The 21999-nt window shown below is 43.0% G+C and overlaps 1 protein-coding gene across 2 annotated transcripts in view; it reads left to right on the plus strand.

The window, feature by feature from the left end:
* The window catches only part of LOC144169195 (2-Hydroxyacid oxidase 1-like), a 109753-nt gene that overhangs the window by 24700 nt on the left and 63054 nt on the right, over positions 1–21999 (plus strand). For both annotated transcript variants that reach the window (XM_077698237.1, XM_077698236.1), the window contains exons 5-9: positions 2287–2542; positions 4362–4528; positions 15221–15312; positions 20948–21106; positions 21278–21347. In XM_077698237.1, the coding sequence (XP_077554363.1) occupies positions 2287–2542; positions 4362–4528; positions 15221–15312; positions 20948–21106; positions 21278–21347 (744 nt within the window). The remainder of the gene's footprint in view (positions 1–2286; positions 2543–4361; positions 4529–15220; positions 15313–20947; positions 21107–21277; positions 21348–21999) is intronic.

A 21999-nucleotide genomic window follows, 5' to 3' on the forward strand; every position in this document is an offset into this window, starting at 1 on the left:
GCTCCTTGGCCTTGCTGGCGCGGCCATTGGATAACAAATCAAAGGTTTCACAGTTAGAAAAATAAAGCACGAGCGATATAATGTTCAGACTGGTTCCAGTTTTTCATGAGAGCTCCGGTACAGAAGCGTAAAAATATTTCGGAAATTGGGGTGTCTGTAAAATAAGAACACAAAGCCTCCAGATTAGGCGCATCTCCCATGCCACCTTAGGTCGCTTATTTTAACAGAGTAGAAATAAACCTAATAAATCAGCGGGGGGCCACATACATACACGCGTGTGTAAGACACAAGTGCGCAGGCATAGATAAGTGATTTAAGCATCGTAATTACAGTAGTAGCAATTAGGTTCACGACAAAGTACGTTCGCAGGGATTGTCTGATTTACTTGGCGGCGCAAACGCGCGTATGCGCCTGGCATCGCGTGTTACCAGCTACACCAAGCCCTGAGAACGGAGCTCAACCCACACAAAGGTTTAAGACCGCAAAGCAGACGGACGTCGCTGATATTTTTCCGCAAGACCTATGCGCAATATTCCCTAACCAGTTGCACTCAGAGTAACAGTGCTACATGTGTTTCATAATCCAAATCTATTGAAAACGCTACGGTTCTTGGCTACTGCGCAGGCTGCCATTAAAGTGAGTGAATATGTGAAACCACCTAAACGTTCAGCCTCCAAATCTACGGTGGGAAACGGAGGTCCTCGGAGTTCGAAGAAATACCGGCGCAAAAAGATCAGAAATGAGAGAATGCTCCAGCGCCCCATACGGCCGTAGCTGAGTCTCCGTAAAATGAGGGGTAACGGATTCGGCTAGTAGATGAATTGAGGAAGGATTGCGTACATGTCCCAAGTATGCGCCTTACTATTAATTTAAATGCTTACCAGAGGATTTGGGCCACAATTGAGGGCACCATATCCTCGAAACTATAAGTTGAACTTCTGCGAAAAGCTTGCTCGTGCGCTGAGTAATGCTTGACCCCAATCCTAAATTCTTAGGCAATTCCACGATATCTTACGTGTTAATTTATATCTTGCTGTTTACACATCGACAAAAGAGAAAGATAGGCTATTTAAAATGTTGAATTCAGGGAATACAGAACTCATACATTTGTTAAAGAAAGAAATGTTTCCTACTCGCCGTAAGAGTCAATGCACTCAAGCTCCTTGGCATATGTCGTCTAAAATATTACTTGTTTTTTTATTGGAACCTAGACGTCGACACTTTGAACTGAATCACGAATATCGTATTTTCGCAAATCGAAGCAAGCCCCGATTCTAAGCACTCTCCCTACATTTAAAACATGTAAATGAAGCGCGCATGCCAATCTAAGCACCCCCTTTTCAGCGAGGAAGGGCGCGTTGCCCAGGGCCCCAACCGTGCTTGCTCGTCCTGTGAATGAGCCGGAGATGTGAGAGTGTCGCAGTCTCCAGCTTTTCGTGCGCCGCCGGGCTAGAGTGGAAGCGTGCGCTCCCGCTCGCTGAAGTTGGCCGGCTTGTGTCTCGTGCTGCTGCGTTCGAACAAGACACAACAGAAAACATAGCATGACGAAGAAGCTGCAGAAAGCGTTCCCATGAACCTGCAAAGTGGATTTCAGGCGCGTAGAAGCGGGTCTAAGTTGACATTGTGGACAATTTCTTTAAGGAATATTAGATTGTACACCACTTTGACGGAGGAGAAGATAACCTGCTGTGAGACACTGAAAGCATTAATTTGATTGACTGCAGGGTTAACGTGCCGGCGCAACGTAGGCAATCAGGCGGGCGTAGTGGAGGTCTCCGGAATAATTTTGACCACTTGGGGATCTTTAACGTGTGCGGAAACCTCGTAGACACGGGCGTTCTTGCTTGTCACCTCCATCAGAAAAGCGACCGCTGCGGCAGGGAATCGAACCCGCTTCCTCGTGCTCAGCAGACACTAAAAGCAGCAGGTCAAGTTGTAACACACTCTAGTGGCGGTAAACGTGACTGGATATCAGATGTAAGCAGCGAGTTCACTGTTTGTGTGATATAAACGTTTTCTGCGGCGTACCGTGTACATACGGCCAGGAAAAGCGTTTGTTTGTGTGTGCAAGTGCGCATTTGTGTGTGCGGGGGCGCTCATATTATATTTATCTAATCTAAAAATCCACCTCTCGCTTTGGCCATCACGATCGCGGAAAAAAAGAGGGTGCTTAGAATCGAGTAAATACAGTAATATATACTGCTTTCTTTTTAAGCGAGATCTTCCGTGGCTATAATTGCAGTTCCTACTGACGCTTTGGCAATTTTTTTTTATTCTTCTTCGCAGCCTGCCAAGCTCATGGTGTACCCATGATTGTAAGCACGTTGAGTACTACCGCTCTCGAGGATGTACGGATGAGTGCGCCCAAGGCGGTGCTGTGGTTCCAGTTGCATGTTTTCAAGAACCGCGCTATAACAATGAGCCTTGTGCGGCGCGCGGAAGCATCTGGCTATGGTGCTTTGGTTGTCACTGTTGGTTCGCCATTTTATGGCAACCGATTTGCTGATGCACGGAACATGTTCAAGATACCGAAAGGACTGATGTAAGTACGGTTAAGCGGGAACTTTGGCCTAGCTTAGTAGGTTGTGGATAACACAGGAGAAATATCACCTATGTTCTGTTTTACATTATTGGGCGCAACTTAAGAGTTTACATGCGTATTACAGTAATAACGAAACATAAAAAAATTCTATTGAAGCCACATTGTAATAAAAATTGGCAGGGGAACGGATTACAGTAAGGGAACTTTGACTGGTGACATTTGGCACGAACTGTTTTACGTGTTCGGTGAATTGCAAGCCGTAAATCCAAAAAACATTGCAAACTTATCACAGCAAGAACAGTGAAAGAATGGCAAGCTTCCGTGTTCGGTTTCAAGGTAATATTGTCGTACTCCTTCCCGAATCTCGCAGAATTACAGCGCTTGGTTCTGAGAAGTCGTAAAAAGGGATGCTTTGATGGGATCAGGCGAGACTCAACAAAAAATTACTACATGCGACGACATGCACACTTCGGGACAAATAAGCACATTCAGATGCTAGTGGCGCTTTCTAGCGATCCGTTTGCCGGTTGTGCCATTCATTTTTCTATGCTCCCTGCACCATTGGGCTTTCACTCCTTCATCCTTTTCTTCCGCTAGTTCAAAAGAAGGCTTCTCTATTGTAGTCACCTCCTGTTGGTAGCACCACTAATAGGGCAGGCTTTGGTGGTTGCTTCTTATAACGATTGAAAATAACAAAGGTTGTCAAAATGTGACAAATACAACGAATGTTAGCCACTATTAATCATAAATATATACATTTTTCTTCACTAGAATTGGCTATGAACACATGTGGATTTGCGCCCAGTTGTATTGAAAGTAAGCACCCTGAAAAGAAATCAATTAAAGGCAGCATACCTACTTCAATGCGATTTGGTTGAGACTGGCAATATTTTGACCCCTGGGTGACGTAGTTGGGTTCATGAAACACAAGCTGTGAAAAATGTATCTACAGACTGTACCAGTACTTTTACCAGCGCAAACTAAATTCTCCTAAAGCCTGAGTGGAAGGAAGCCGCATAGCAGCGTAACCTGCATGTATAAAGGCTCGCACAAAGAACATCACTAGGAGTTGGTTTTGTTTGAGGAATCGCGAATTTTTAAGACAATCAATACGAAAAGCGCTCTTCCTCAGCACTGTCAAATTTTGCACCTGGAAATTAAAATGCAACCTCTGTACCAAATGAAGTGTACCTGCTTTGCCGAATGGCATCTTCATATGCGCCCATTTGAAAACAATTGTTACTCTCACACTCGCGCGGCAAAGACATTTATGCAAAAGGAATTCTTAAACTACCTATGAACATTACTGCCATGGCTTCGTGCGCGTGGACTCGCTACCTGAACAGTAAGTGAAACTCATACGTATCGAGTGGCATGCCTTCTTTGGGCTGAACAGGTTACAACCCATCATAACCAATGGCACATCATGCGCTATACACAGTAAAGTAAGCTGGTTGTCTAAACTTTTAAACTCCCTGCAACGGCATTGTATGTTACACGTCTGGGTGCAGAGATACCGCAGTCCTACCAAGAGACTACGTTCGAACAGCATAAAATTTTCTTTCAAAAGCTACCACCCTATGCAAAGCAATGACAGCATGTCACAGCAATAGCTGCCTCCTCAGTCCGTAATTGTAAAATTTCTCCGGGCATCACCCGGTACAACTCCATCTCATTTTACATCACCCCCCTTGCAGTAGTTTTGACGTCAAAGGTAACTCTAACAGCGCGCAATGCGCAACATTTATAACGGGACACCTATTTTATGTGTGGCCTAGAAAACGAAATAATGGCGTATTTTCAAATTTTTGTGACACAGGTTGGCAAACTTCAGAGGTAGCATATTTGCCCATCTCAACGCCACCGAGCGGTCATCACTTACCGAGTACACGAATAAGTTTTTTGACCAGTCGGTCACTTGGCGGGATGTGGTATGGCTGAAGAGCATCACACGACTGCCAATCGTGCTCAAGGGAATCCTTACCGGTAAGTGAAGAGTGAAAGTGAACTGCACGGTAGCCTAGAAGCGATAGACCCTGCTAAAACCTTAAATTCTTGGTTAGGCTTCTTGCTAGAAAAATCTTTGAAAGGAACGCTACGGTACCGAATATAGGCAGAATGGGAGGAAAAAAAGAAGGTGAGCCTGTATTTTATTTTTCCAGCCACGCATAAAGCGGACCATAAGCCAAAATATTGCAAAATCCCATTACCCTACAAGGTCCCAGCCATCACAAAGCTCAACATCTGCTACCCTAGAACCCGGGCTTATCTCCAAACTTCCCCCCGTTTTTAATTTTAATCGTGCGGGCAGGAATCCCTGCCTAGAGCTGGACCAGATCGTATAGTCACGCCAACGAGAAAAATGGGCTAGTATTCAGTCTTCCGTTTAGTGCAAAGTTGCAGCGTGGCCACAAAAATGTAGACAGCGTCAGATGTGTAAATGCGGGTTTGTAACACCCAATAGCTTAATATTATTATTAGTGCATATTGATTCCATAAAAATAACATATTTTCAGTCCTTCCAAAGCAGGAAGGGCTTGAAGGACACAGAAGAGTGGAGGCTCCCCCACCAAAAAAATTGACATCAGGAGGCTTAAGGAGGTCATAAAGGGGACATTTACTAGTCCGACTACCGAAGTATATTTGTCTGCAGCAAAAACTAGCATAACCGTAGCGGGTTCGATGTCCGCTCCCATCATTCGGGCCAGCCGTTTTGCCATGTCTCTTAATCACAATACCATTAAAAGCAGTCTAGGTGCCATCTAGAGTGATCCAATGTCACCGCATTTTGTAAGGTCGAGTTGATTGATTATTACACCTTTTCTACTTTTCGTTTTTTGTTCGATTTTATTTTTCTATTCAATGTTATCTCTGATACCTTAGGAGGAAGAAAGCATTTTCCCTGGTCCCCGAAATAAAATCCTTCGCACGCCAGGCCAGCCATCAGGACATGTTAGGCCAGCTCGAGAGGACATGTACAATTTATTTATAGAATCACGGGCACGACAATAACAGTATTGGCCATTTTTATTCCATTTAATGAAGTTGATTACATGGTTAGGCGTTTTTCAATACTGGCTTTTTCTGCAGTAACTAGCTTCACCTTAATTGGTGCTCTAAAATTTAAATGAGCTGATTTGTTGAGCCAAGTTACTGTCGTGTTGCTATGGGCTGAGCGATACTATAATTGGCTGTTGCAATACGACTGAAGGAACGCCGCACTGTAAGGAATTGTTATTAAGGTCGTACATAAAAACCGATGAGGCGATTGTTGTCTCAGACTTTATTACGTGCCTACCCATGTGCCTACATGCCACTATATTCGTAACAAAAGCATATGAAATTGTTCTGATTGTACAACACATTCTTGGAAATAAAATTCCAAAGCCAACCATCTATGCAAATACTTTGAGCGTTGTTGGAGCACTCTCTTCTTCAAATCACAAAAAACATATAATTCATGTAATTTTTAGAATTGATAATGTCTGTATATGCTCCAAAACATCAACTTACCTTTTGCTGGGTTCGAGGCCATGCTGTGATTGCATGCAAAAAGTTGGTGACTGAAAGGACCGCTGCTGCCGCCTTTAGGAACACTACTTCACACTTACCTCAGGCCTCATATCAGACATCTTCATAATTGATGGAACGCACGTGTAGTGAACTGACAGACAACAAATTACGGGTAATAAATTTACACTTGGGACAATACACAACTGACTAACGCAAGAAAATAACTGACGTTGCTTTATGCAGGTTCTGGATAGGTACCACACACGTGACACACTCACACCTGCTATCAGGATCACCACGACCTCTGTGCAGCAGGTGTGGAAAATGTCTCCGTAATTTCCGCAAGACGATCCAAATACTTCCTGGAACTCTACAGACAACACATACAAGCGCACCCATCATTCACTTCGATGAATATTTTGTTTTTATTAAGTGCGTTATTAAGTATTTATTAAAACAGAAATATTTAGTTTCTTTTTAGCTCCTGAAACATTGTTTTTTTTAGTAGGCGCCTTTCTGAGGATTTATTTCAAGTTTAATTTTTGCAGCTCGTTTAAAATAACGCATAATCACCTTATCCCTATACACCAGCCATCTTCCTTGCCATCTGTTTTGCTTCACTTTTATTTTTAGTACCATAATTACTGTTTACGTTTACATCGCTGTCATCAAAATTTCCTTTGGTGCTATTTGACCCAGTTGGTCTCTGGCCATTACACGCCAACGATTATCATCAGTTTTAAGCCTTCGTGTGATCAAACTACGCGGCGCCACTTCTGCATGAGCGCCGCTGTTCAGCGGAACTCCTTTCGTTCTTTTGAGGCTCGACTAGCAATATCAGGGGGCAGCTGCAGGGGATCATGCTACACCGGCGCAGCTGCCGCTCGTCTGTACAGCTGGCGCTTCGTAAGTGGATAACTGATCGCACACGAATTGTTGCCTCATGTCTCCCAGCTGGAACCCCTCTCAGCCTTCTCTCTCCACCTTTTAACGTGCTCTCTCTTTTTCTTTGAACTGAGTGCATTTGCCTGGAAGCCGTGCTCGTACTAAAACGAGTGTCAGAAATTTATCGAGGCATTTTCAAATTGATGGATACTACAAATATTTTTCCTGCAACCGATATTACCGCGGGAATGCGTGCAACCTTAAATTTTTGCAAACCTTGAGACGAGCACGTTTAAAAAAACAGATGCCTTTGCATCAGGAAAAATGAAGTCTAATGGCGAACCGTTCAGGGGTTTTTAAAAAATGTGCCATTTCATATTATTTGCCCTTTTCGTCGCTATAACACCGCACGTACAGTATTGAAGAACAGTATTGCTTACAAAGCGACCTCGGTGTTCTAGAATACAGAATAAAATTTAGACCCCATAGTCGGCGAAACTACAAAAGAATTAAACTTCTGTACATCGACAACAACTTCACGTTTCAAATGTTCCATTTAAAACCGGCGTTCTGACACGAAGAAAGCGGTAGCCGCGCTTGAGTGCGAACACCAGCGACTGAAATAAAATGATCCAAAGCATGTGTTAGGTCAGTTCTTTTCATCCCCAGCTAATAAAAGAGACAAAAAGAAAAGTGGAGAAGGATACCCGTTCCAGCAAAGATGCGGAGCTACAAGAGCGATAAATACCAACAGTGTGAAAACCCCAATGCGTGTTTGTTGGTAATGAAGTAAAAATAATTGCCAGACTAACCTCAAAACAAGTACTGTATAGGCCGTTTACAGCGAGCAGTTAGGCCCGGCCAGAGTCCCTTAATACCGTTCTGGCCCGGCTTAACCCGATAGCCCGAGCGCTGCACTTGCCACTACTGGCTTTTTGCAGTTTCGGTTTCACCGTAGGCTCCCATTGTCCGTTCGAAGTGCGGCGTGAGCAAAATTACTGACGCACGAAGAAAAGTTATAAATGAATATTGTGGACGCCGTAAGACCTCATCTTAGACGTCGCAAAGTATGACAGAATGTTCGCGGTAGCGCTGTAATGTATGGCAGCGTGTGGAGTCGTCGGCACGCCACCACCAAGAGAGACTCAGTCATTCGCTCCCAACAGCTTAATGCTCATGTGTCGCTCTTATTGCGATTCGACAGGTAGGTCAGACGAAGTGTCGAAAAACCGAAAAAAAAATACTGCGGAAATTCAGAGAAATATCTACTAAAGCGTAGCATTCTTATGCCGCGCGTATTGAGTATATTTTGTCCAGCCAATGTTTTGTTTGTCAAATCCTCTCCAAGCAATTACGTCAATTTACGCTGTTAGAACTATTACAACTGGAAGTTTAGCTTAATCTGCATTTAGCTAATGTAAGGACTATAGGTGGAACTTCCGCAAAATCAGAAGTATTGTGGAAATCCCATGCGGTATACGTTTCGCCATTCTCCGATATTTTTAAATATTTTCCTGATTTTCTAGTTTTTCAAAATTTCGTCAGCCAATTATCTCCTTTTGCGATACTATAACGGTTACATTTGGAATTTTCGTGAAATCTGTATCATTGTGGAAATGCATGTCGTTACACCGTTCGCCATTTTTCGTAGTCATTTTATACCTTTATTAATTTTATTGTTTTGCTAAGCTTCGTTCCACCACTTATCTCTATTTATTATGACGGTTACAGGTGGAACTTTCGCGAAATCGGCAATATTGCGGAAATGTCATGCGATATATGTTTTGCCATTCTCGGTAATTAACTACTTTCCTATTTTTCAGTTTTTCATAATTTCGCCCCACCAATTATCTCCATTTCCGCTATTCTAACGATTACAGGTGAACATTCGCGAAAACTGCATTATTCTGGAAATGCCGTGCGGTATAGGTTTTTCAATTTCTCGCAATTTTTAATGATTTTTCTTATTTTTTAGTTTATCAAAATTTTGTGCGACTAGCTATCTCGATTTAAGCCATTATAGCGATTACAGGGGTAACTTCCACGATATGTTCATTTTTGCGGAAATGCAGGGCGTTACACGGTCCGAGCTGTGGGGGTAGGCTGCAAAGAATGCTACGCATTTAAGAACGTTGTCGATTGCAGCTGTGGCTGGGGACGTATGCTCAGTCGGTGTACTCAGCGAGCATCACGTGCCTTGTGAAGGGAAGTCTGGAGCACACCTGTATCTGAAATTTTGAGCCATACATTTGGCTGCTGAAGTCGTTGAAGTAGATTTTACGAACGTCCATTTTCAGCGTTGTCCGATGCAGAGCCACCACTGAGGTTGCACAAAATGAAAATTCGCCACTTTAACTCTCTGTAATTAAATCCTATGTAGGGTTCCAATCGGCGGCGTACACGTTTATTGCAAAAACGAAATTACATCACAAATACATAATACATGCTACAGCAAATCTCACAAAAATTGATGCATGAATGCATAAATAAAATACAATTATACGGACATATAAAAAAATTGTCCCGTGGCGTGTGCTACCCAACCAATTATGTAATGCATAATTTAAAAATACAAAATATGCTCACATCAGCAGCCTTGGTGGCCTGCTTGGGAAATATTTGTAGGCTTTAACAAAGCTTGATTAATATACTTGAGCGTTTTTAAACTGCACTGTACTCGCTAAGTATTATTTCGCAATTAGCATGCAAGCGCGGCTAATGGTATTTCTTTCTTTATTTATTTGTTTGCTAGTTATTTATTTATTTATTTGTTTGTTTGCTTATATAATTATTTATTTGTTTATTTATTTATTTATTTATTTATTTATTTATTTATTTATTTATTTATTTATTTATTTATTTATTTATTTAGGGAATACTGCAGGCTTGAAATGATCAAGCAGAAGCCACAACTATGCGATTTTTAACTCCGCTGTATGCGTCATATGGTAGTTTCAACATATGTGTTTCCACACCCGCAAGTTACCACATGCACAACCGGCAACAGCTGAGAGTGCGGAGTAAGTCAGCTGAAAATTATAACGCTGAGTGCTAGAGGAGAGTTTGAAGAATTAAATATATAAAAACTATAGCTATCGGACAGATTTATTTGTACTAAACAGGTTAACAGGAAACTAGGCGACGAACGCCAATCAAAACAGCACTCAAACAATCTTTATGTCGAATTTTCCGTGACGAACTATCCTCTGAACGTTAGCACAGCCTACCTAGTTGGGCAACAGGCCCCCATTTATACTAACGCGGGTATATAATCCCCAGGCCCGACTGCTTTAGAGAGACGTTTATTCCTCCTCGTAGTCTTCCTCATGTTTCGCACTTTGGCCAGCATTTTCATTAGTTGCGCTAATGCTTTCGTGGCACAATCAGCAGCCGATTCATAAAAACTGCTGTCGAATGAAACCGTGGAGACCAAATTGCTCGTGCAGTTTGCTATGACATACCACCATTTATTATTATTTGAAGCAAATCCCACTCATTCTAAAGGAAAAGTGTTCTTCACAGCGTTTTTACTCCGAAACCACAGTTACTCGTATGTGAAAAGCCCGGCGTCGTCGTTACAAGCACATAGTAAAAAACATTTCCGATCAAGAAACAATAAAAAGTTAGTGAATGATCACTTAGATTGGCCTCAAAATTTGCAGGGAAGCGTGTGCCGGCAAAGTACATTATTTGTGTTTAAAAAAGTTCTGAAAATGTTGGTATGGGTGGGAACAGAACCCCAGACCAGAAAAATATCAGAAAAAGACACATCGTGAACACTACCACGCCTCTTTTCTTTACTTCAAGAAAGAACACATGGAAGCACACAGTCGGTTAAGAATGTATAGGGTAAAGCACAAAACAAAACCCATTGCAATTCTAGAAAAAAACGAATGAACCAAAATTGTCCCAATCGCATGCTTTTGTTGAGAATTGGAAACCAGTGATACGTTTGGTATAGAGAAATATGGTTCTCCATGTACGGAACCCCTAGTTTAACAAAAATTAACCATTGACCAAGGTGCCTTGGCATGCCTATCCCATAGTCGAGATTACCACAGGATGTACAACAAATTTAAGACTTTAAGTTGTGGTGGGATTCCCGATAACAACGGAACATAAAAATTAGATTAAGGATAGCGTGACACTACATCATTTATCAGTATCATATAAAAAATTCCGGAAAAGGCGCCATCTCTACATTCTGCAAACAGTGATATAAATGTTTTTATTAGAAGCCGTGGCGGCAAACTGCCAATAGATGTTCTATTACCACGTTATTGCGACCCATTTTTACAAGAAAGTCTTCCGCCGGTGTTATAGCTGGCAGCCATCACCTGACTAAAAGCGGGTGACGTAACCGATTCGTGGCATTAGAGAGGTGTAGGGAGGCCTAGATTATACTTTGAGCATGCAAATAAACAATCAGGCATTAGGCGGAAAGCATAGTGCGTGGTTGTAGAAGTCTTCTTCTCTTCGCGAGAAAAATTCGGATATTGAGCAAAATAATATAATGAATATGAAATTACAAAACACATTCGGCAAATGGACAAAAATGTATCATAATCAGGGAAAACTAGGCAGGTTGGTGCTCACCCATGTTTTCATGAGAGCCCCAGAAGACGGAACACTGAGTAAAAAGCGTGAACAGCCATGTCTTTGACTGGGAACTTATTTTCATTACAGATCAAAGCTGAACTTGTGCTCGTACGTGACGGAAAATTCCGATAATAACAAGGGACATAAAATGTGCATAGGGGCTATACGTTTAGGTCAGCATCCTACTCCGTGGCATTCAGCCCACCCTCTATCCCGCCACACGTACTTTTTGCCCTTCTTCAAGCACCATATACCATTTTATATGTGAGTGCCAATTCCCCACGGACGTCTCTGCGAACGTGACCCCTTCATGCGCGCTGTTGTTAGTTCGCCTTACCGGCACGGACCCTGCAGCCCTGCAAGATTTAGGGAAAAGGGCTCGGACAGAGAGCCAAAGCCAAAGCGTCCCGAAATGGTGTAGCGCTCCGCAGGGCAGGTGCACAAAAATTTCTCGCCTAGCGCTCCTCTCATAAATGTTTTTTTTAGTAATAAAGAACGCAGGACACGATAGCACTACTTCGCCGTCGTGGGTGTGTTTTTTTACCAAGCTGCTACAAAGACGAAGTTTTCTCTTTATTATTTTCGGTCAGCTAAAAGGCGGACTATGCACAGCAGATTGAAACAAAGCAGCACACAAAGTACAGAGGCCCTCGAGGCTTTTTTGGCTTAATGGGTGTCGGTAACTTGGAGCAAGGAGGCGGCTGCATCAGTATTTCAAAATGTCTAGGCGGTTGCGTGGTCGTGGGCTCGGGGTTGGTATTGTGGATTTTTTTATAAGCTTAGCACGGTGGGGACCATCGTTGTCAGCAAGACAGAGCTTCTGGCTACAACTCTCGAATGGTAAATTGAGAATTTGGACATTTGTGTCAGTAATTGGTATTTGCTAGGTTTTATCCTATATCAGAACATTATTAGCTTGCTTCTGTTTGCAATCTAGGTTTTACAGTGCTTTTTGAAAGGTTAGCATTGAGTTTAGCCCTCTCCTCTCTTTCTCATTCGGTGACAAAACGTTGGAGCTGGCATCAGTCCGACGAGAAAGGTGCTTTGATGTCCTTCTTTGATAAGCCTCTTTATGATCTCAGACTTCCTCATACGACGTGTGCGGGCACTGGACAAGATTTAACGGTCCCACTTCTTCGCAAATGCTCCACGAAATAACAGAGAAACCGGCAGTGGAGCAGCTTTTGACGAACTATATTGCTAGAGCATGTTCAAATTTTTCAACTTTTGATGGTGTTTGATTTGGTAGTTACTTAGGAGGAGAAACTAGTCTATCTAAGACGAAGGAGTTTATTCGATCTTGGCACTGTAGCGGAAAGCCACAGACCTGTGAGATCTGAGAAAAGACAATTGCGTCGAATAAGGAAATATATGGAGATAGGACAAAGGAGTAGTATCCATCATTAAAATACAGGAGCGGATGGTAGTCTATTGTAACATTCGTTGTCAAAAAGTTGGTATAGTAACTTCATGATTACGATGATGATAATGATGATAAAGTATGTGACTGAGGATTGCCGAATTCTTTAGAAATAACTGAAACGTGCATTGGTGGACTTTTAGTAAAGGATGAGTGCCTGACCCCTCTCCCTCGCAATCTTGAGTCTCGCCCCGATTCGCATGCCTTCTCAAAGTTTTACAAGCCCTACACAAGCCATTTAGGCACTTGTTCTTTATAATTATGACTACGAAGTTTTGTATTCCAAGCAATAGCAGGCCACATTTGGCAGCTTTATTCAGCCAGTACCTGCCTTTCGCCCAATCTGCCACAGTAAATTCTATTACACGCCCTTTTCTCGCCTACTTTGCTCTGCGCTCACGGCGCACGTTCCTGTACGCTGGTACCCCGGGAGACGGATTGGACAGCCGGCGAGGAGCCACCGCTTCTACAGGGAGGCGGTGGGTCCTTCCAGAGGAAGGCGCAGGCGTTGGCAGTTGCAGCGGGAAGGATGCATGCATCTCGATTCCTCTCCCCCCTTGCTTTCGCACGTGCCCTGTAGTTACCTCTTCTTTTGCGGCTCTCTCTGCAATGGTTGACGCCGCAAATTGTTCTCGATGTATACCAGCTACGGCACGCGCTGTAGATGGCTCACACCAATCTATGGCTCACACCAAACAATCATAATTGTTGTTGCTGCCCTTGCACATTCAATGCCATTTATGTTGGAGAGGAACTACTTCGACATGAGCATCATGACTTCCCAAAAAGGACGCTCGCAGGCCATTTGAAAAAAGTCCCAGCTGACGTTGTCCAACTGCTTGCCTTTCCACAAAAAATAAATAAGTGAAGTCTCGAGCCGTCAACAGAAGCCCGTTAGATTAAGTTTGTGACGATGCTCCGGGCACTACCGCGAATAACTACGCCCAAGAATTTGCCACTATCACGTTGGTTGATGCGGATCTAGGACGTATACCATGCTTTCATAAATTTGTTCCAAAGGTCAAGTTGACTGAAACTGCTTTGGCCGTTGACAGTGTGTTGTACTCGCAGGATAGTAGTGAGAGCACTGTGTCCTGGCAGCGCATACGTAACCGTTCAGATCAATGCGGCAAATGGATTCGAATTGAACAGCACTTGTTTGTAACGGATGAACATTTCATTCCAAATACTGACGCTTGTAACACATTCCCACGGAAACCACGAATCAGCTGCACATGTTTTGTGATTCCAGGTGCACCGCAGTTTTTAAATCTTGTAGTTGCATTCTTCCTCCGATAAAGAATAAACAACTGTTGTATTCTAATGCTTACAATTTCGCATCGGCGGATTTGCATCGCATCCTTCTGACAATAAAATGCGCCATGAGATGTTTGTTTTACCGTTGTAGAACTACCCCATCAGACTTTTCAAGGTGCTTTTATATAAGCTTACGTAATAGCGTATAAAAAGCCTCGAGGTACACTCGTCGCTTGAAAGCTACATGTGATCAGGACTTTTTCCGATGCTAGGAAATTAGATATAGGTGCTAATTAGACTAAGAGGTGCTAAAATTTGTTACTCAAATATAGGATGCAATACTGTATCTCTTACATTTGCAGTTTGCCTATTTTAATGTTATTATTATATACCTCAGAGTGTAGTTGTGCATTTGATGCACTGAAAGAATTCATAGCGACATAAAAGGGTACATTTAATGAAATGCAATCAGCTTTTGGGGACGCATTTCTCACACCCTTTCGGCACTTAGTTAGAAATGAAGACGGGAGGCAGCATTCGCCACGGAATACAAATTTGTAGTGGGCCGCACGCGCTTTTCCGTATGAGTACGAACTCAGAGAAGGTGTGGTTGGTGCTTCAGCCAAGCGTTTGGTATCTGCCATGGTTAGCCAGAATGGATCGTCCGTAAAAACGTCTTCTTGTACGTGAAACGGTGTACGCGAAACGGTGTACGGTGGTTTTAAAAAAAAACGCAAAGTTTTGCGACAGTCATTCTGCGTGCACTGTTGTAAATTTAGGGCATCACGCACGCCTCAGCAATGTCGAAATAATAATTCATTGGCGAGCTGCGAGCAGAGGACTGAGCATCATCACATGCACTTCTGACGTCATGTGGATGAGCGAATACCTAGCAAAACAGTGTCGTTTAACTTCCCGCTGGGTTTATAGGATAAGACAAGTTTATCAGTCAATGCAGTGATGTGTTTTTCGGTGCTTTCTAATGATTGTGTTTCTCAATCCAGCCGAGGATGCGGTGATTGCGACTCATCACGGAGCTAATGCCATATTGGTCTCGAACCATGGGGGCCGACAACTGGACGGAGTCCAGGCTGCGGTAAGAATATGTCCAAATACTTTATTCACAGAATTTTGCTCCTGGTGTATCTGAAAATGAAGCTTTAAGTCACTCAATCACGCTAATGCGAACGTTACCTTTTTAAAATAGCGCGCCCGTTTTGTTCCAGGACGCTGTCGTCCGTGTGTTAGTGTACAAGGATACCGGGAAAATCTGGTTATTGAAAGCTTGAAAAACTATCACCCAAGTAAATCACTCCACCTAAACTTGACTTCGTGAACGTTACTTGTGATTATGTTTTTCGTCTCTGGAAATTAGCTTTTCCAGGGACATCATTTTGAATTGAGTTCGGCTTTTCTGCAAATGAGGAATAGTAACCCTTCAGTGCATGGGATCATGGAGTTCTTTCACCCTATACAAGTTTACAGTCTCCTTCAGCATAAACACCAGCCCCTGATGTCACTGCGCCATGAATGCTTTACGCGTTCACTGGCAAGCTTTCTCATTTAGCGTTATCAAAAACCCCTTTTTCGCAGCCACTGAAATTTCTGCAGTCATGCCTCTACTGAATGTATGCGAAATAAACTCCCAAGGTGGAAAACGCAGCATATTGCGGTTTAAAAAAATGACACGCCTAATGGCTGAAGGCGCAAAAACCATTACGTAATTCAGCTAAAAAAATCGCATGGGCAGATTACGATCTCAATGTGAAGTAAACGGAGGGCCTACGGAATGCCTGACCAGCTAGCTTCCCCTGTGACCCGCAGCCCAACGACTACAGTAGATTCAAAGTCGGCGGCTGGGGGACTTCGACTTCTAAACGTCCGTTAGATCCATAGAGACATACATAATTAATTTGGGCATGCCAATTACAGAACTACACTTGAGGCCAGAAGAAACATACGTCACTTTTAATAGTTTTATTTTCCTGAAAATGACAATACGCGTTCCTGAGGGCCTTTATGCAACATCCACTGAAACTTTCGATAGCATATTGCTACCCAACAACTGACGCGTCCGCTGTGCAGAATCGGAGAGTGGGCGGATAGTGTTCCGCCTTTATTTTACGTTTAATGTTTTGCATAGTATGTTCCAGTACACTAGAATTACGCCTTCAGCTCTGTCCTAATCAACCCCTACCCGCAGTATTACGTACATAAGGTTTGTCACAAGGCTTCAAGCTTCGGCTGCATGACGTTAGGCCTGTATATATGCCCAAAATATACGCTTAACAACAATGTCTGGCCAATGCTCGTAAAGACACTAACGGATACATGAAAAGACAGGAAAGAAAAATAGCAGCAACGCTCATGAAGGAACCAGTACACCATTTGGACAGTAATGCTTTGAAATTCACTACCTCATCAGAAGTGGTTGTGTCCTACTATTTTCTTCCCCATGGCCTTCCCTATCCTGGGCTCTTGCAATTCTGATAGTCGGTGGAAGACGTGTTTTTGGTTATTCCAAGCCCAGATCCCAAGAGTAAAGGTTTTTCATATTTACCAAAGGATTACATCTAGAAGAGTTTGTTTTCAAGAGGGCATTTCTATGAGCACCCAAAAAAGCAATAGGTCGCCTCATTCGTTTTTCATAGTAAAAGACAACACTGGCAACCGTTCTGATGCAATCATATTTATCATCTCAGCTATGTCGTTTTAGTGGAGGACAAGCTGCCTGGTTAGTCTGCGGGGTTAGTTTGGTCTTTTTTACATTTATCTGTAGTATTACGACTGCAAGTTGCGGGTATTGATGCGGGGAAAAAACGGAGAATTTTAGCTTAGTTTTGGGGCAGTGGCCCTTGGACCAGGAGACCGTGTCATAACTGCTGTTTCAGCCCTGGAGACCAGGCGCTTCTGGGTATGTAAGCCACAATTACCGTCGTACTCTCCCACAGCTCAGGGAGGAGAAGAGAAGTGGATATAGGTGGGAGGGCTGCATTATAATAACCAAACAAGATTTAGGGATTAGGGTACAAGGGAGCGGGCAGAATTTGCTAGTGGCTGCTTAATGAGTCAGATAAATACTATGTAGCAAAGCTGAGTGAGGAAACGTGTGGGAAGATTCCAGAGTTGGACCTGTGATTTCTTTAACTTCGGTGAGGTGTAGAAGTGTTATCGTAACTAGTAATGTTGAGTGATAAAGTAGAATGTAATTAGGTGAGCGATACTCTTCATTTCCTTAGACGTCTGCAAGAAACGTTTGCAGGCTTACCCAAAGGAAACGTTTTTACCGGTTAGTGAGGAGTAATCCGGTGTCCCCGCAATGCCGATCTTCCGGTCAGTGGCGTAATTAGTGAAGAGCTTCCTCGTAGCAGCAGCCACCTTACCCGCTAAAAGGCTACGACAGACAGCCTGACAATCAGTAAAAATTACTGTCGCTGGGGTGGCATTGATGGCAGGTGCCACGGCAAATTCTTCCACTGTCCCGACAGATGTGGTATTCAGAAACTGTTTCGATGGATTTTCGCAAAATCAGTGAGCAATTGTATGTAGTCCATGGATCTCTTATTTCTAAACTACTTCACAGGTACTCCTAGCTGTGGCTGTGCCACCTCATGTCTTCTCATAATTCTCAACAAGTACTGAATTCATTGCTGGTGCAGGGTGTTCGTGTCTACAGTAGCTTCGTTTCCATAGCTGAGCACCAGGTGCACGCGAAGCTTGCCATTTACTGCGCTTGGTGTCGCTCGATCAAACGCATCCTCTTTTCTACTAGCCCTGCACATAGCCAATGTAATAGGCGGATGTGTATAATAAGTGGATGATAGCGCTAATATTGACCAATGCTGAATAGATTTTCCTTAAACCAAGCCTAATATCTTGGCTGAAGGGGTATAAACAATCTTGAAAAAGGGTTAGCTATTGTATTGCTACAAAAAGGAGGCGACAAACATTACTTGCAGCGTTAATTGGGTCTGGCTTCATCCTCCCCAAGCAAGCGATTGCGAGTTTGATGCGTCTGTTTGTTATGATACTACTGGAGAAACCAGCCCATACAGGCATTTTAATTTATCGCAGCTATTGTTATTACGTTATATGAACCAAAACGGAGCGGGGTTGTTGGATGAAATCGACGCGGTGAGGACTCAGGCAGCCGAAAACTGGCGGAGAGAAGCATATCGTCGTTGAAGTAGCCGCAAGTGACGTATCCAGTGAAAGGGGATCCACTCAGCATCGTAGCGGGTAGCTTTAGGCCGAGGCGCCGTGGAATGCCGCTTGGAAGTGCTGAAGCCTAGTGCATATATCCGAGAACGTGTCACAATAGCACAAGAAAGCAACGATGGGAAAGGAATACAGAGGGTGTTAAACAGCGACAGAGCAAAAGGCAGGCAAATGCGAGAGCTCCCAGAGCAAAGGCAATGTCTCCGACACCAGAAGAGCAGCAAGGCGTTGTTGGCATGGGTGCACATGAGGCTCTTTCATGGCTTCTCAGCCAGACCAGTTGCGGGCTCCTAGATTTATCTTGTTTGTCAGTGTGAAAATTAAGCTTCAGCAAGAGAGGAATGTTACCCTACCGTATTTCTCAACAATTTAACAATGTACCATTTATGATTGTTGGTTTTTTGCGCGCATTTGAACTTTAGTTTTACGGTTGGTGAGGTGCGGGTAAGCATGTGTGTTGGGTGATGCTTGTTCTGACGCCAGGCGAATTGCTTCCGTATGGTGTGTACTTCTCATACAGCACTAAGTGCAGCCGAAATTGCCTATGGTGTGATTGGGAGGATATGAAAAGAATTTCCCAAAAAGGTCTGCTAACTTTATATCTCTCTAAACGATAAAGTCAAATTCATTGTTTCTATAGCCCGTATTTTAATGCTTCAAATTTGGAGTTGGTTTACTGCCAAAATTCTTGGTAAGCCTACTGCTTTGCTGAAGAAGTATCATTTTTAATGTGCCGGGTGCACCGTACGATGGGGTGCTCTCAGCACAGTCCAAAGTTGGCCGTAGCTTCATAACAAAGCACCCGGGATCGGGTGACGGGAAAGTAACCATTTTCCCACGTGCATCGAAACAGTACCACCGAGATTTATTCGTCCGCTCGTTCTAGTTTTACTAGGTCTGTATAAACGGAAGGGGCAAGAAAGCAAGGTCGAATATCAAACTATATCATCAGTGCCACGTTACTAGACACAAATTCTCGTGCATTCGGTATTGTGTGAGGAATGCCATCTTCATTCAGCATAATAAATGCGTATCAGTCATAAGAGTTAACAAACAAAACGAGGCCTTTCAGATATTGCGTCCCTGGCATTCCTTTTACAACTGATGTATTTCCAGGAGTGGCCTGCCTGCATGTATTATTAGCGGATCTTAGGCGATGGCTGATATGTCTATGATATCTAAAGCAAGAGTGTTACCAGCCCTATTCCAGTTTTTTTAGAGCACTCCCCGTCGTCTACAAGACTTTTGATATCCAGAACCGGAAAAGACGTCGCACCTCTTAACGACGATTGCCCGCCTTAACGCTCGAATCTGCCATAGAGATGAAAGTTTTCATGAAATTTTGAGCGGTGTGAAAAACAAAACAGGTAGGTTTATTTAAGGTTTTTTTTCAGAAAATTATGAAAAATTGACAAAAGACGATTCCGCCAGTTCTATAAAAATTGCGCATACCTGCACGAGAAAGCCTTAGATTTCTCATCAAACGGAAAAAGGGACGCTTGTTGCTGGCGAATCCACGAATAAAATGAAATTTTGGCCTCTGTGAAAAGAAAATAAGTAAATAAAATGTACATAAAAACTTATTTCGGTTAATATTGGATTTGAACCCTGGTATCGAATAGCTGCAGGCCAGTGTGCCGCCACTACAGCACTAATCCTGTACCGTTCCACGACTGAACAAGAATTATTCTGATGCGTGAGTATGACAGGTGGACTTGACGGCACCGCAAACACGATGCAGCAGTGAAGAAGTCTTCGATAGTCGCTGTCTTTCACCGTCTAATCATTTAAGAGACACAAGTGCCTGATCATTCATTCAGTTAAAACCGAAAATAATATAATCGTTACATGCTGCATCACGAAAGTCCCAGCAGACGTTCCACTTTGAAAATCCGCGCACAATTTCACGTCAAATCATTGATTTCTGAAAGCGTTTCCCGAACTATAGATTGGTCGCACCACAACAAATTTCCTCGGAGAACCTCCGTTGGTTTTTATCAATGTTATCCTGGTAAAAAAATACTGTTTTTATGCTTTTTTGTTGTTTTTTAACCACTCACACTATTCGTGAGTGGTTGTAGTGTGTAAAGGAGGAAGTCAGCAGGCTGGTTTGCTGATAGCAATACAAAGCCAAAAAAACAAAGAAAACTTGAATTTAGCCGACGCCACGATTGCGCAGTGATGTTCGTTTCACCCGCATGAGTGCTCGCCCATTGCTTGCAAACACATTCACCAGCAGTGCCCACAAGTAACGTCATCACACCCAAGTTACCCCCCCTTCCGCCCCCAAGACTCATCCTGATACCAACATTGTTCAATCTCTGTCAAAAGGTGGCCTAAACGAACGATAGGCTCGTTACAAGTACAATTCAGAGATTATGAACAGAAACAAAGTACCAATTGTACCGAGTGAACATCGTTTAGTTCTACGAACTCTAACAAACTGCACCCGCTCTTAGCGTACGCGTTGTTAATATTGTTTTCTAATGATTTCGCGTATTTATTCCCTGCAGATTGAAGCCTTGCCTCCCATAGTAGCAGCGGTAGGAGGACTCATCGATGTGTACCTGCATGGCGGTGTTCGCACAGGGGCTGATGTTGCTAAAGCTATAGCACTGGGAGCACGCGCTGTATTCGTCGGAAGACCGGCTATATGGGGTCTTGCCTACGACGTAAGTGCTTTTCTGTAAAGATAAAGTAATTTCATTTCACTTTTACGAATTTTCTTTTAGGAAAAAGCAACTCCTTTTTTATGTGTGTCTTTAATTTTTCTTCACACAATTTTTTGCTGCCTCTACAACGTGTTCAAGGCGTGCAATACTCTTTGTTACATTTTATTTCAGGGACAAAAAGGCGTAGAGAAAATGCTTGGAATCTTCAGGGAAGAGCTGAACAGGACCATTGCACTTCTTGGTGAGTAATCCGAACATGCTATTTTTACGCGTATCACTATAAATTGTGAACGACGGCAACAAAGTGTCTCAAGTGTGATCTGGCCACACAAAACATCACGCTTGTAATATGTAAACCATTGAAACGGAGGTGGTGAAAATAAAAAGGAGTTATATTGATCCAACCTAGAACCAGTCAAAGATACACGGCGGGGGGAGAGATTGCATACAAAAAAGACACACAAACAAAACTTCTGACGCTAAATCAGTTGCCAATAGCGCAGGATTTGATATATCACCTCTTGGCTCTAAATAAAAAATAACGAAAACAAATACATAATTGCACGAAAACATACCTTCAAAAATAAATGCTATGTGTGAGGAATTATGATCAGGCGAGGCTATATTTGTCTTTTAAAATGAAAACGTTACGACTCATTTTCGCGTTAAAAAAACTTCAGCACTCCAGTTTAAGGTAATGTCACCAACGTGAATTTACTGACTTGAGCTGTCAACGCAATGAATTGTTTCACAAGGAACCCGTAACAAAGTGTGGAAGCTTGCGCTATGGATGAAAGAAGTGTGATATTGTCCTATTTACTTCAACAAAGATCTATACGGCTAGAGTTCAGCAAGCGCTGAAATTAGCATGTTGGGAGGCGTACCGTTGAGAT

This window comes from Haemaphysalis longicornis, unplaced genomic scaffold, assembly GCF_048455015.1.
Source record: "Haemaphysalis longicornis isolate Haplotype H1 unplaced genomic scaffold, Haemaphysalis longicornis Haplotype H1 scaffold_2, whole genome shotgun sequence".
Taxonomy (NCBI): domain Eukaryota; kingdom Metazoa; phylum Arthropoda; class Arachnida; order Ixodida; family Ixodidae; genus Haemaphysalis; species Haemaphysalis longicornis.